General features: G+C 41.3%; 2 protein-coding genes across 3 annotated transcripts in view; one reads left to right on the top strand and one right to left on the bottom strand.

The window, feature by feature from the left end:
* The first annotated feature begins 1,552 nt into the window (after window positions 1-1,552).
* coa3a (cytochrome C oxidase assembly factor 3a) lies at window positions 1,553-3,790 on the top strand. Its single transcript, XM_020630821.3, has 2 exons — window positions 1,553-1,784; window positions 3,207-3,790. The coding sequence occupies exons 1-2, from the start codon at window positions 1,589-1,591 to the stop codon at window positions 3,308-3,310; spliced, it is 300 nt and encodes a 99-aa protein (XP_020486477.1). The 5' UTR covers window positions 1,553-1,588; the 3' UTR covers window positions 3,311-3,790.
* Window positions 3,791-4,333: 543 nt separating this feature from the next.
* Window positions 4,334-15,494, bottom strand: part of wnk4a (WNK lysine deficient protein kinase 4a) — a 49,043-nt gene continuing 37,882 nt past the window's right edge. The window contains exons 14-21 of one of the 2 annotated variants that reach the window (XM_029276806.2): window positions 13,597-13,651; window positions 13,182-13,313; window positions 10,156-10,988; window positions 9,150-9,237; window positions 6,211-6,847; window positions 5,904-6,109; window positions 5,707-5,801; window positions 4,334-5,613 (exon numbers count right to left, since the gene is read on the bottom strand). In XM_029276806.2, the coding sequence (XP_029132639.2) occupies window positions 5,611-5,613; window positions 5,707-5,801; window positions 5,904-6,109; window positions 6,211-6,847; window positions 9,150-9,237; window positions 10,156-10,988; window positions 13,182-13,313; window positions 13,597-13,651 (2,049 nt within the window). In that variant the 3' untranslated portion in view covers window positions 4,334-5,610. The remainder of the gene's footprint in view (window positions 5,614-5,706; window positions 5,802-5,903; window positions 6,110-6,210; window positions 6,848-9,149; window positions 9,238-10,155; window positions 10,989-13,181; window positions 13,314-13,596; window positions 13,652-15,494) is intronic. The other variant, XM_065949527.1, reaches the window with a different exon arrangement.

The following is a 15,494-nucleotide window of genomic DNA, read 5'->3' as shown; positions in this document are numbered from 1 at the left end:
GACACGCCTTACTAATCACTTAAAGGGTTAACTCATGGTCAATCATCATTATTGTGATGTTTTTTATTTTTTTTAAATTGGTGGAGGGCTTTTGCGGCCCACCTGCAGTACCCACACGGCCCACCAGGGGGCCGCGGCCCACACTTTGTGAAGCACTGCACTAGGCTTCATTCATACACGGATTCCTTGCAGCAGAATAACACAGACAGTTTCTTGGCAGGGAAAATAAAATCATAGCACAACAAAAACAGAATACCTAATGATGAAACAAATTAACAAGAAAACTAACACAAATAAACAAAACAACAACAAATCAACAACAAGACATTTCATTTGTGATGTCATTTTTAAATTAGCCAATTTAAATCATTTTCATTTCATGAATTTAAGGGACGTAGAGAGCATAGGTTGAGTCGTGAATTTAGCCTTATTAATTTAAAAAATTGTCCATTTGTCTGTCTTTTAACGATACTCCAAAAATAATGCTATCGTGACTATGACACGTTTCTTACCCTTTTTTCTATAAAACCATTTCATGAATTGTTTCCAGAATAGCTGAATATGAGAGCATGATACAAACATGTTATGTTGTCTTAATATTGTTTTTACAGAAATGGCATTCATTGCTCTCAAATCTAAATCTTAAATCTTAATCTCAAATCCAAATCTTATGGATATTCCCAAACATATTTATATTTTCATTTCATTGTACAGAGTTCCCCTTTGTTATTTTTTTTTGTATTATATCTTTGCTTTAATACAGTGTATAACTTATTTATTTTTTTCATTTAAAGTTTTTTATTTAAGTTCAACTTTAAAGACAGCTTACAGTATGCATTAACATTTTTTCTTTTCGTTAAGACATTTGCAACATCGGACAAAAAATAAAATATATATATATATATATAAAAAAAAAAAAACAAGACAAAGAAAAAATAAATAAAAACAGACAGAGAACAACAACAAAAAACAAACAAGGTCACAGAGGAAGTATATAACATATAGCTATAGAGGGGCGAAGAGAGGGTGTATTTAGGAAAGGTGTTATCTTCTGGTTACGTAGCTTGCACTGTCTGTCTTTGGAGTGCAAAATGTCTTTGTGTATAACTTCTGTAAATCACTTAGCTGTTACTACAACTTATTTATTTTATTTATTTATTCTTTATTTTTATTCTTTATTTCTTTATTTTTTCTTTTCTTACAATGCTTTTCTATTTTATATATAATTTTACCTTTTTTTTTTGTAGAAGCTGACTCAGGGAGAAACGCACAAGAATTCCAATGTACCTGTCCTGTCCTGCACCTGTGCACCTGACAATAAACATCTATTCATCTTAGTTCCTGAAATGTCATAAGAAGGGAATAAATTATTCATAACTTTGTAATGAATTTATTTTCTTTTGAGTGGGACCATAAACTGTAAATAAATGGGACTCTGAGTGTAAGGTTTTTTTTTTTTTTTGCTTATGTAGGAGATGTTTTTCGCGATCATGAAACATGTGTCCTTCAAGGGCCACCGTACCTCGCTGTGCGTATAACTGCTGCGACCAAACTCCCCCCACCTCTGCTCTTCTTGACTGCAGCAGACATGGCCGACAAGACGCCGAAAGAGCCCAACGCTCCCTTCGCGACCCGGATAGACCCGACCAAAGAGGGTCTCTCTCCGGAACAGATGCATTTCATCCGACAGGTAGAGCTCCAGCAGTGGAAGAAGAAAACCCAGCAGCTGCGGACACGAAACGTCGTGACGGGACTCGTCATCGGAGCGCTCGTGCTGGGAATCTGTATCCTTCTGGTGCACGCTGACGTCACAAGGTGAACTATGTAACGTTAGCTTAGCGTGCTAAAGTTATCCTGCAGTTCCATTGTGATTAAAGATGAAGGATAGTTTGATCTTTGCGTGTTTCTAACGTTGTTGGCTGCAGAATTACGTCACTGGGGGGGACGTGATGAAATAGTGAAAAGTAAAAATTTGGCTTTTATTGTCTAAGGGAGGTAAATAACATCAATGTTGTCTCAGCTGATTACAAAATATAGTGTTTTTTTTTATTTTTATATCAAATAGATACAATTTTTTTTTGTGGTAGGATTTTAAGCCAATAAAAAACTATTTTATTGTCCAAAAATTTAAATAATAAACCATTAGATTATGACAGATAATGATAGTGGATGTTCATTGTTCAGTCAGGTTTAACTCACTTAGTTATTTAAAAAAATGATAAACATATTCTCGCATGTTTTATTTACAATTGATTGATTTAATTTATTTCAGACATGTCAAATAAAATCAAAAAAAAAATTAAAAAGCACAAAAATACAATAAACAAAAAAAATGTTCAAATTATTTCACTAAAAAAAAAGAAAAAGTAAATTACATATATTCAATTGATATGCCTGAAAAGAAGTATGAAACGTATTTAACCCAACCCCCTTTTCCACAGCTCAGTAATTAATATTTATGAAATTAAATTAACTTCCTGTGTTCCTTGTAATCTCTCTATTTATACAATTTGCTGTACTATATTTTATGATACTATATTTGATATTTACAATCCAATCATTTTCCACACAATTTCAACATCGATTTGCTCATGAACATTCAAATGTTTTATGCGTTACATTTTTCTTGGCAGAAATCGGTTTCTATAACACCCCGTTAAACTAAACGACCACTTTACTTTAATGTGATGAGGAAGGGTTACAAATCTGTAGTATTAGACTGTCATATAATTGTTTGTATGTTTCTGTTATTGGGAGACATGTTTTCACACACAGGTCTGAATAACACACCTGCACAAACAGGAGCTATGGACATGCATTGATGGGGGGGTGTCAGAGGGGGGGCTGCTACACGGGGAGCGCTCCAGAGCTGTTGGGGGTTCGGTGCACCTCGGCAGTACTCTGGAAGTGACCTGACATGTCTCCAGCAACTTCCACAGTAAGCAGTCCTTCCTGGTGATCCACATCAGGACTTGAACCCTTGGTCTTGGTCTTGGGTACCGGCGACCCTCAGGTGCCCAACTCAAGTCCCTACAGACTGAGCGTCTGCCTTGGGTATAAATATATCTACTGTGTGAATACAAACATTATATGTAGGGTGATAACATGACTATGACTGATGTAGTATACGCTTTTCTGTTTACCTTCATGTTATCTGATTTCTCTTGTTGTCAAATATTTGCCTTGACCGCTTGCCCCCCTGCCAGACGGCTACACATTTTACTCCGTCTCCCAGGAGCGGATCATGGATGAAATGGACGAGGAAGCCAAGCTTCGGAGAACGCAGGGACCAAAGAACGGTGCCAACTGAGCCGCTTCGTGTCACCTTCTACTTTTTGGACTGTGTGTCTTTACTGCACTTAACTGAGAATCGACTTACATGGACACTGATGCCACTGAGTAATATTCCCTGGACGGTCAGCCCATTTTTCATGTTGAGACGGCACTGGAATTTATTTTTCCCTGATTGTTAAAGGGAGTTGTGTGGTTTGGCTGCTGACTTATGTGTCCAACTTATTTAAAGTGCAAGAGAGTAATCCTCTGACCCTCATTAGCTACCCCGACTATGAAGGACTTACAACACCTTCTCTGAAAAGTTTCCAAACCTGATTATGTGATTTGCAGTCGGTGCAAGAGGAGTATCCTAAATCCAGATAGTTTATGATGCCTAATCTATAGTTGCCTTTTAACAGCTGGGAATGAAGTGACACTGCTGAAAAAACAGATCAAGCTCTTAAAACACATTCATGTCGATATGATGATTTGTAAAATAAAAGTATTATGTATTTGATTTTATAAACAGTCATGTTTCTTTTTATTCATCAACACAAGAAATACAACAGTGACAAAAAAAAACATTCGTGTTTACTGTACAATTGCATTTATTGTTGTCGAAATTTGATACATGGAGTCTGATCTAACCACCAAATCTCAAAAGGTACAAATATAAAATAAGACATTGTCAGGGAAAGGCACAGATTTCAGCATGGCAGGACAGCAGCAGCTTCAGAAAGCAATACAATTATATCTATTTACATTCAAAATTTTGAGACCTCTTTGAATATATTACGAACTTTTGGAAACATTTTTTTTTTTTTTTTTTACAGGAGTTCCATTACCGGAAAAATTCAGTGTGAATTGTGAATATTTTGATAAGGCAACGTCTACACATTCACAGCTTGGACTGATCTCTGTCAAAAGCCCCATAATGCACTAGTTAAAAAAAAAAAAAAAAATCTTGGAGGGTTGATCTTCATTATTATGATCAGAAATGAACTGGAGAGAATAAGATCTGCTTCCATTAGGGGGGGAGGAAGGAACAGTAAATACACCTCAGCTCTCCCTCAGGTGAACACAGTCTCACCCACGTGTGATCGAGAACTGAAGTAGAATCGACTAAAGTGCACAAGGTGCTTGATCTATGGAACAAGCGACAAATAGGAAATCTGCTTGAGCGAAAATTAAAGTTTAGTTTACTCCTAACTCGTAAACATGATCTAAAAATGCACTCTACTATATACACATGTACAACAAACAGGAAAGCCAGTAGTTTAAAACCTAGGTTGATTTTGTACATCTAATCAATACAGAGAAATCATTTTAATTAGAAAATTCACGAGTGACGTCTCTGCTATGGTATGGCGTACCGTTGAATGCAGACTAACAGATTGAGTCTTTCTGCTGAAGAAAGTGCTACGCTAACAGACCTTTTGTTTCTTACTGAAGCATTGACATAGTATGTTTTTTTTTTTTTTTTAACAGAAACAGTTATCTCCATGTTGCACAAACTGCTCAGCTAAATGCAGCTAAACTCCTTCAGACCGAGTGTAAGAAATCTTCTCAGGTGTCGGAACAACTTCAGAAAATGATTTCATAAACGATAAATATTCATCGAAGTGTACAAAGCATCTAGATTGCTCTCTACGGCCCCTGGAAGGCGATGATCAGAGTGTATTCACTGTGCATTCAGCAGGTGCTGAGACATCTTCATATATATATATATGTATGTACACAAAACTACAGCAAGTAAAGATACAAGATTATCAGAAGTGTTGTCTTTGAACAACAGTCAGTAAAAAGTGTCCGAGCCTCACATTGACACACGGCAGTGAATCAGACAGGAAGGGAAACAGTAACTATTATTATTCTGTGTCAAAGTCATAGTCAGTGCAGCTCTCTGAAATATGATTTGACTGCGTTAAAGCAACAACGACAAAAAAACAAATCCCTCAGAGAAACATTGAAAAACATCCTGTGATGTGACATTTTTGCAGAGTTCTGTGACCGCACCAGTGGATCTGAAAGTTTTATTTACAAGAGAGCACAAAAAGAACTTAGTAGGTATTCTGTGCTCCAGCTGCAACAAATTCACCAGATGTGACCGAAAGAGGGCGGGGAAAAAAACTGGATTAGTTACAGTTCCTGTGTGGATCCAGCTTCACTGATGACAGCTCGTTTTTGGACATTGAGGTAATTGAACGGCCGGCGGAGAGAGAAGCCGTTTGCTGATCGGTGTGCCAGTGAAGAGTGTTCCTCTTGTGCGGGGTTTTTGACCACTGTCGTCACACTTCAGATGAGGTAGAAAAAATACAGCGTGCTTGGCTGAGTTTCTTACTGGAAAAACAAGAAGAAGAAAAAGTGAGAATCTTTATCGTCGAGTTTAACGAGGAAAAAAAAAAAAAGAGTAATGCTTCAATCTTCACTCACCATTCTACTAATGTCAGTGGCAAAGGTGACACCTTTGCTGGGTTTATCCTGGGATCCGCTGCTGCTGCCTCCGAGAGAGTTTCTCCTGATGATACCTGAGGAAAACAAAAACAACGGCACAAGCTTTAGAGAACTCATTTTGGGCGCCAAGAATTCTCGTGAAAAAAAAAATGGAGAAATGTGGATTTCTTCCTCACCCTGGAGTGGCAGTACGTCAAGGCGCTGCAGGCTGTTCCTGCGGGACGAGGGGAAGCCGCTCCCCTTGGAGAGGCGGCGCTGTCGGCTGGAGAGCATGGCGGCGGGAGAGACGATGCCCGGAGGAGGGATCTTCCCCATCTTCTCGTACAACTCCTCGATCTCCCTCTTCTGCGCGGCCTGCAGAGCCTGAACCTCGGTAAGGTGTCTGAGAGGGGACAAAAAAGAAACGAATGAGTTGTTTAGATACTAGGACGAGTCTCCATTTCCTGTTCAAAGCACCTCTCTGGTTCACTCTCTGTCACTTACTTCTCTCTGAGCTCCTGAAGCTCCACCAGCATGTCTTCATCATCGCTGTCGGAGTCGTCACTGCTCAGGTAGGGAGTGTTTCTGTTATACGTCATCATCCACAGGTGATGGAGGGCGTTGCTGTACTGCGGGCTGCCCACCGCTCCGTCCCACAGCCTCCCCTCCCCCGACTCCGCAGCCGTCACCGAGAGCCCGCTATCCGCCGACGTCCCCATCAGGCTCAGGCTGTGCGCCCTCCTTCTCGTCCTTCTCCTCATCCTCTGTCGCTCCCTTACATCCTCTTCTTCTTCTTCTTCCTCCTCGTCTTCCTCTTCCTCCTCCTCCTCCTCGTCTTCTTCTTCTCTGTCCTGCTCTTGTGTCTCCTGGCTCCCAGCCCATGCTGCGGCCCCGTCCACCTCCTGTTTGACCCCCGTCAGCCCTCTGTGGGGGTGCGGCTGAGGAGGGGACATGGTGAGGGAGGTGCCCATGCTCGTCTCGGACTCGCCCTGCTCCTCTGTGCTGCTCTCTGACTGGGTGCTGCCGCTGTCGGCGGGCTGAGGCGCAGCAGGTACGGCGGCCGCTGTCGCAGCAGGCGCAGGGATGTCCATGCTGGGCGTCACCTTGAAGCGCCCGACGGTGACCGGAGCGGACTGGACTCCTGTGAGAAAGAGAAAGAAAGAAGAAGGAGGAGTTAACACAAATTTAATCGTATATATATTTTAGATTTCTTTTATAAATACTGGAGACATTTTTTGCTTGCTCAGTTCCTTTTAGAAAATAAAAACTAATGTCGTGATGCATCCATATGTCTACAACTCAATAAAAGGACCACACAGTTTAATAATAACGAACCTGTTGAACCAAAAAATAATCATTTCTGTGGATACAAATTGCTGGATGTCCTCTGAATTAGATTGTTCGGGGGAAAAACGGGGACAAAATACATTTTTTACATGTTTTGATTTTTAAATGACATTGAAATAATTTCCATTTCCTTCATTTTGATGAGAAAAAGAACATCTACTACTAAAGAAACAAATCACATTGGTAAACATCCATTCTCTGAAGCTGTGTTTCTGCCTCTACTTACTTCTAGCCTCCAAGAATAAGAAGCTCTAACATCTGGATGTTGTATTTATATGAGTGACGGCCAATCATTGGCTCAGTGACACTGATTGTTCTCTAATCTGCTCAGAGGTGATTGATCATTGGAACAAAGCTTCAGCCTTTCCTGATTGCCCGGCTTTGATTATAATCTAATCATGTGTCTCTCTCTCTCTCTGTTTTCATTGTGCTGTTTCCTAAAATAGTAATCTCTCTGTACAAATGGAGCTTTACTTCATGGCTGTGATAGTCACTGATTGAGTTGTTTACTGGAGTCACATCACAGCTTGTTTCCACAGCGTTAGCTGAGAGTTTGAACATCTGAAGTCATTTACATTCTGTCCAGCTTTGGAATCAGTTTTTAAACCCCTCAAATAGAACTCTGTATTCTCTTTTGTGAAATGGTCGTTATTATCCATGCGCAGAGCTTTTCAGTGGAGTAATTCATCTTCATCATACTTCTTATTTATCCACTTACATGTGAAGTCAACATTTAAAATCTGAATGTGTGAGTTTTGCGTTTCCACTTGTCACAGTTCTGATTTATTTTCTCCAATGTATTCATCTTTGATTGTTTTGCTGCTGTGGTCTGAACCAGGTCTCTCTTGGCAATAGCACAGAGTATCTTAAATAAATAAATCAAACATCTGCAGACCAGGATTTTAAGAGCCTGCAGTGCCTCCGTCTGCCCACTGAGTGTCCTCCTAACAGCGAACAGACGCAGTGTCTGGGTCAGAGCCCGCTGAAACAGAGAGGCTCTGTTGACTGTGGGGCTCTAAACACTGACAGGTGTGGATGTGGGGAGGAGAGGCCAGTAAATGAGCGCGGCGGCTCCCTGATTGGTCGTTACCCGGTGGGTAGGGCCGCCATCACACCTACGTTTGTGTTGGTTTTTGAGTGGAACATTACATCCAGACTCGGTTACGCAACGGCTCCTGAGGCCCCGTTAATGGGGCGATAATGTCACCAAGGAGACGGAGTGGAGAAAGAGTGAGGGAAGTGAAAAACAAGGGAGAGACATCAGACCCAAAAAAAAAATCATAAAATGGAGCATAGGGAGAAGAAACATACAATGTTTGGCTGCTGATAAATGTGTGTATGTGTGTGTATACCACAAGCATGTGTGTGTGTGTGTGTGTTTGTTTGGGATACCTACAGTACATCAACATCACACAGTTATGTCATTTTCCAGTTCTCCCAGTACCTGGCTACTAACTTACACCACACTAGGTGTTTGTGGTCCGGTGACGGAGGTGAAAACAGTTTCAGCCACACGAGAACATAAACAGAAATCCTCGCTTTTATTTCCAAAAAGAAGTTTGTCCAATCCAGCAAACAAAGATGGATACCTTCTTGTTTTCATTTAGCTCAGTTACATTTTACTCTCCTTACCATGCTTAACCTTGTGAAAAGGCATCTGCTTTTAAAATATGTAAACGCAACTGCAGTCAGTCTTACATATAAGTGAAGCTCATGCCCCGCTACAGAAGTCCTGAGCAGGTTTACATCCACTCATTTTATTTTACTCAATGTTTTTGTGATAACGAGTACATTTTCGAGTACGGGTTTTTTCCAAGATCTCGTCTTAATTATCTTATTATCTCGGGATAAAAATGCTGCTTTGTGCAATATAAAAAGTTTATTTCTTGACCTCAAGAAAATGATTGAAATTAACTAAATACCATGGAAAAACTGAGAAAAATAAAATGTACACATGCATGTCCTCATAGGGCTTCCATACAGTACTGATCCCCCTCCCTATCCTATGTTCCTCCTTCCTCATTTGGCATCTTTTGTCTTTCTTGTGTTCTTCATTTCTGTTCGATGAGAAAGAAATAATTGTATTAAGATCTTACCAGATTCAGTAGAAGCAGCTTTTGGTTTTGGAGTACTGGTGTGCATCTCGGGTATAGCGGGACGAATTTGTGTGCTGAAGGATGATAACTGTAAAGGAAGAACAACAATATTAGAGTTCATGTTGCAGGACATCAGAATCTGAAGGAGGTTTAAACACAACAGGAATTTGACTTGATGTCATTGGTGCTTTAAAGTAAAGTAAAAAAAAGAACTAAAGTAATTAGCTGCTGCCAAGAAACTTCTCTTAACAAATGTATTTTTAAATTCTATGATTTGGATATCAATATTATTATATTTAGAGGGCCATATATGGAGGGTCATCATTTTTGTGTCGGAGTAATCCCCAATGACCACAATGAGCTATGATCTCAGACTTAGCTACATCAGTATCTTCTTTTAAATCACTTTTAAAAACACATTTTTATCATTTTTATTATCATCCTTGTTCCATTCAGGATGTTTTATTTGTTTTACTGTTAACTTTAGCCAATCTCTGTCTCAGTTGTTTCCCTTTTCTCTGTTAATTGGATGATTGCTGCACTGTTGTTTTATTTTTCATGCTTTTAATAGGATTTCATTGTTGTGTTACCTACTGTTGGGATTTTTTCTTTTTTCTGTAAAGCACTTTGTGACGTTGGTTTTGATAAGTGCTTTATAAATCAACTTTATTATTATTATTATTATAAAAGGTGCACTGGTGAGTACGTGATTAGAAAAAGGTAGATAGGCATATCCCTATATAATATTATTTCAGAAAAGTGCAAACCCTGAGTAAGAATCTTTAAATGGATTGCTCTGTCCAAACAACCCCCAAAATTGTATTGAACATGCTGACACAGGTGAGTAGGTGGTACTTTGACCAGGACAAAATACTCATATGGTTAATCTGTCTGTTATTCAATATTTAAATGGTAATTATTTTGTCACTTATTCGCATGTACATCATTTTTAAGTCATTTTAACAGAGAGAAAATCAGTTTAAAAAAGTAGCCAAAGGATGCTTACAGTGTTTTCTGGGCTCTCTGGGGGAGACGGAGACAGATCTGACGAGGAGTTTGAACTGGAAACATCTGATTTGGGTTCAGACTGAGCTTGAACCATTGCTGAGAATGGAGCTGGATAACTCTGGGCACCGTCCTCCCTGGTCATGCTTGTCGTACTGGAGAATCCAACCTGCTGCGGAGGCTCCTGAGGAACCAGAGGAGGAGTGGAGGGCATGGAGGGTGGAGAAACCTGATACATCCAGGCCGGATGAGCGCTCTGGGGGTAGCCGTCAACTTGGGGCGTACTCTCAGGGCTGTGGTAGATGTTCCCTTGTGCTGCAGGGTAGTGGGCCTCTACTGGTGAGGTCTGGTAATGCTGGGGGTAGACGGAGGGGTAACCCGGCTGAGGGTTCATGTGACTAGGCAGCTGTGGGTGGAAGCCTGGGAAGGAGGGCATCCCCTGGGCTGAGTGACTCGTAGGAGGGATGAAAGACTGCGCCATGCTCATCGCCATGGAGATGACATTTGCTAAGGAAAACAGCGGCTGCGTGTGAGGGGGCCACATGTTGGGGTGCTGGGGGCCCGGTGGGGACATGTTGACACCCTCGTTGCTTAAAGGGCTTGGGGTCTCAGTCAGAGGACTTGGAGAACCAGGTAGAGGGGAGGGGATGGAGGGGAAGGTGGGGTTACTGGCTACACGTGTGAGAGGGGGGTGGAGGGCTGGTTTGGGGGAACCAGGAGAGCCCGGGTACGGGAATGGGAAGTGACTGTGGCCCATGTAGGGCAGGTGGTAGTGCTGGTGGTGAGGCAGGAGGGATGCAGGGTTGTGGTGGTGCTGATAATGGAGTGGAGACCCTGGAAGACAGAGATAAGAAACCGTTTTTAATGTTACTGTAGTTTGAGCAAAGAAGACGTAGCCAGTTGTTTTGTAAAGTGAAGCAAATGTAGGAGTCATAGAGCTCTTTTGGAATCCAATATGGCCGTAACCATATGGGAATTGCTGACTCTATCAAACTTTTAGTCACCTTAACGACAGGCAAAAGGCGCTTGGTTATGACATGCAATGATGGAAGTCGCTGTGTTGAAAAGGCTGACTCCAAGCAACTGACACTAAATCTAGAAGAGGGCAAAGAGGTGGAGTTGGGACGGGCCGAATGTATATCTTGGTTGCTCAAAGACGACATCTTGCTCGTCTGGTTCGTCATCTAGCTTATGCTAAACAATAACAACAACATGAACGAAGCTGACAGTTCAAGGTTAGTAATAGAGTTAGGCTAACGTGAAGACGGCATTCTGGTAAACAGCTTCAACACGACCTCCTCAAAACATATGAGTTGAAAAAATAAATAAACTAACTGTGCAGTTAGAAAGAACTATCTATAAAGAACAAAAAAGGCTGTAATTTTTGTGTAAAAAATGATGTCTTAATATGGGCTATAATGGGGATTTCTTCATTTTGGAGCAGCCTCAAGTGGACAGTTGAGGGAGTGCAGCTTTTTTGAAATTCTGCATTTGAATCATTTTTAAAAATGAAAGGTTGTCGCTTGGTGGTCTTTCAAATGGCCAGAAGGAGGCAACTCCACAAGCTGCAGTAGGAAGTTGAATTATAGAAAACCAAATGGGATAATGACCCTACTTCTCACTTGATTTACTTTCTCTGTAAACATTTTCCAAATGACTTTAAGAGTTCTGTCACTACTTCCAAGTCCTCTTCAATGCAGCATGATATTATTTCTGCAAGTCATGATCCAATTTAGAGCAAAATCAAGAAATTGGTGACAAAATAACAAAACAAAAATGCAAATTCAAGGCTTCAAAAGGAGTGTCCACAAACTAACAAGTGACAAACAATTTTTCTGTTGTTTTTTGTATTAACTCCCTCAACCCTACAGCACAGTCTCAGTGGGATACTGTCCAGAGGTTTGCACAGATAAATTAGATAATTAATTCTTCCTCGCTCAGGTTTTGGACGATTCTTTCTACAGCGCCTTGCCAAAACGTTTGTCATCTGGAGCACTAATCGTTCTCGTATTTACAAATGATTGGCTTCTCAGTTGAACAAAGGTGTTTTTGTTTTAAGGAGTAATTGCATTCAAACAGTTGCACACATGGTTGCCAGGGATTGAGCATCATTGGAGCGATTGAGGATGTTTTGTATAACCTAATGAGGATTTTAAATGGAACACACGTGTGTGTTTAGACCAATGTTTGGGTTTTGATTGTGAGATTAAAGCAGTCAGGATTGCTTCACAACTCCTTTGGGGAAAAGTTGAGGAAGCCAAAGTCCTATCCGCATCCACTGATTTGACATTTACCTCAACAATGGCTCCACAGTTAAGAAAGAACCACACCTCCTGATGTTGATGATGCAAAACAGGCTCTAGTTTTTTCCATGCCGACGGAAACAGTCCGTGTGGAGGGCAGGTGGCCAAGAGGCATTGCGAAAGCGACCATGCGGTGGACTACCAGCAGTGAGGGGGACACAAGACAAGAGGGGATGGGGATGTTCTTATGGCTGAAGAGGCTGGAACAAGGGGGGGCATTTGGAAGATACGTGTGTTCTTTAATTGACTTCAAATGCTCCCTCTGTGGGGGAGAAGACTTTTTTAAAGGGGTGGGATGCTTTCTCGGAAAAAAAATTCTGGAGGAGTTTGTTCTGGCAAACAGATGTTGCCCGCCTATCACAGAACTGGAAGAACAGCTCATGTGTTACAGTGACAGCATTCACAGCTCCCTAAAAGCTAGAAAGCAGCCTTCAGGTGAGGTAATTACCCAAGAGGCCCCGGCTCCAGAGCAGAGACAGATGAAGGCTTTGAGGTGTGGGATGGCGAATGGCGCCATGCGAATGTCTGAACAATACCGAAAAACGGGCCTCGAGAAGAGGAGGGGGTGGGGGAGTTTATGAGGTAGCTGAGCTTTGCGCGGACTTATTCTTTGCCAGAGGTCTGTAACAATTTTTTCACCGAGCTGAAACGGTAAACAATGCTCGGCCTCTTTGCGTAGGGACTGGGAGGAGGAGGAGGAGGAGAGGGCGGAGGGGCTTTTTACCTGGGGTGTTGTTGAAAGACTGTGAGCGTAATAGAGGTCGCCCAGGTGAAGTCATGTCTGCAGCGAAGACGTCTCCAATGGGGAACTGGGGGGAGCCACGTGCAGCTACGTTTGGGTTAAGAGCTCCAAAGTCTAATGACGAGACACACATGCATGAGTGGACGCACGTGCACAAATGTCAATACACACATGCAATGATTGAAGCAAAATGAAGATGCAACAAACAAGATGAAGGTTAATGTGACATGCTGTGAGAATAACATTCTTTTAACACACTACATGTTACTTTGTGAGTCTAAAGCGTTCACAAGGGGCCATTCATTCACTTAATCACATCACTGTTTAATCTTCTCAAGCAGAAAAATATCCCTCTAATGGGTGAAATGGAGTTAATCAGACCAGATGTGAGACTTACCCGGTAGTGATGAGGAGGAGTTGGTTCGAGGCAGGGCGTGACTGTGCAGATTGGGCTGCAAGAGAGAACATAAAGATGAGAATGTTTATTTGAGTTAAAGTGATTTTTAAACCATGCTACCATTCAGCTGCAGACATCGGTGAGTCTAGGGTCTGTTGGAGCCCTAGGCAAAAGTTATTTCAGGGGGTCCTCCCACCAACACTTCCTGTCTCTCTTCAGCTGTACAGTAGAAAAAAGGCAGAAATGGCCCCAAAAACTCACTTAAAAGAAAGACAAAGAAACGCATGAAACGCCCCTTTAAGCAATGAGCTATAACACGGGATGTAGGTGACCCTGAAGCCTGACCTCAGGTATGTGAATATTGCTTGTCAGTGTAGTATATTTTGTATTAAGTGGACAATAAAGTCAAGACTAACACAGCTGTAAAACATGTACTGGTGATTTATGAAGAACTGTTTCCACAATAAATCCAAAGTTATTGACCAATTAATGTGGCAATTATTATGTCTTTGTACATTTCACAGAAAGCCATTTAACCTCGTAATGTTAACAACTAGCTGCTGTAATCTGACTCCATCTGCAAAAAGTGAGAGGCAAAGAAACTGGGAAGTCTTCTCTGCTGGTTTATTCGGCCTCAGGGAAGTCAGGCTGACAGTGGGGTAGATTGTGAATAATAGTTAACAGCTTTTAAAGAGATTGCAGTTAAAACATTTTACTGACATTCATGGTCCCAAGAGGATGCACCAAATAAAACAGGGTACATCTTACTCTTTATTATCGTATTTACAGAAAACACATATTTTGTCTTATTCTACTCATGTGCACTGTTTTCATATCTTTGCATTTTCAACAGGAATGTGTTTCAAATGTTTCATTTAACTGACGAGACTATGGATGTAAAATGGGATTGTTGTTGACCCCAGCCAAATCCATCTTTGTGCTTCGTTTACATCAAATTATGAAATAAAAAATCCTAATGACTCTTGTAATACCCTGACTTTACTCTAGTGCTACCAGCAGGGCAAAATGTTCAATCGTCCTGCAAAACAGCTCAACATTTTCTCAACAGTTTGGCACATCTGTGTTGTGTAAAAATGCCAACAAGCCAAAGAAAAGCTGAGGTAGGCAACGTTGAAGAAACTGAAGCAGGCCTGGTGCTAGATTTCTTTTAAGTAGCTACTTAGAAAAATGCTTCTGTCACTCCCTCCAAACCACATTGTTCTCGCCAAACGCATCTGACAAACTATCTTTGCTGTTCTTGAAGGACTAGCCTGCTAGCTTTAGCTTGGCTCACCCATGATGAGTACAGTGTGTGTGTGCAGCTAGGCAGAGAAGATATTTCACCCCTCTTTCAAATTAATTTCCAATAGAGTGTTTGGATGGGGTGCCCGGCTTCAGTCCCAAACACTTTTACTTTTATTTATTGGTTGCCGTTGGGATTTAGAGCATCTATCTAATTACAGCTTTACAGCAAGCATGGCTACATATTAGCTCGACTGTTTATAAGCGATGGGTAAAGTCCAAAAGCATCAGCTAGACGAGCATCTCTTTCCAGGGACTCAAGCTATAATCATACACTCTGTCTCTTTCCAAATAACTCTCAGAGAAGTACCCAACCTCCGAGGGATATCAGTCAGAAAGTAATGATAAACAGACGAGACTCTTGTGGGTTTTCATCTGCAAGCTTAACTGGCTTGGTCTGTGCAGTGCTGGGAAGAGCAGCCATAATGGTTCTGTGGGAGTTGATGCCTGACTCGCTTTCATCAGGTGCTGGAGTGAAGCCAGGAGAGAATTGTGGTTGATTTGTGGTTTTTGGAAAGACGCTGAGCAAGGTAGAGGTTTATTCATTTGTTTTTTTTTCTCAATCATTTCTGAGCATCTTTTATCTTCTAACTGGC

The sequence above is a fragment of the Labrus bergylta genome, chromosome 21 (genome assembly GCF_963930695.1).
Source record: "Labrus bergylta chromosome 21, fLabBer1.1, whole genome shotgun sequence".
NCBI lineage: Eukaryota > Metazoa > Chordata > Actinopteri > Labriformes > Labridae > Labrus > Labrus bergylta.
This window is presented reverse-complemented; position numbering and strand designations above follow the sequence as displayed.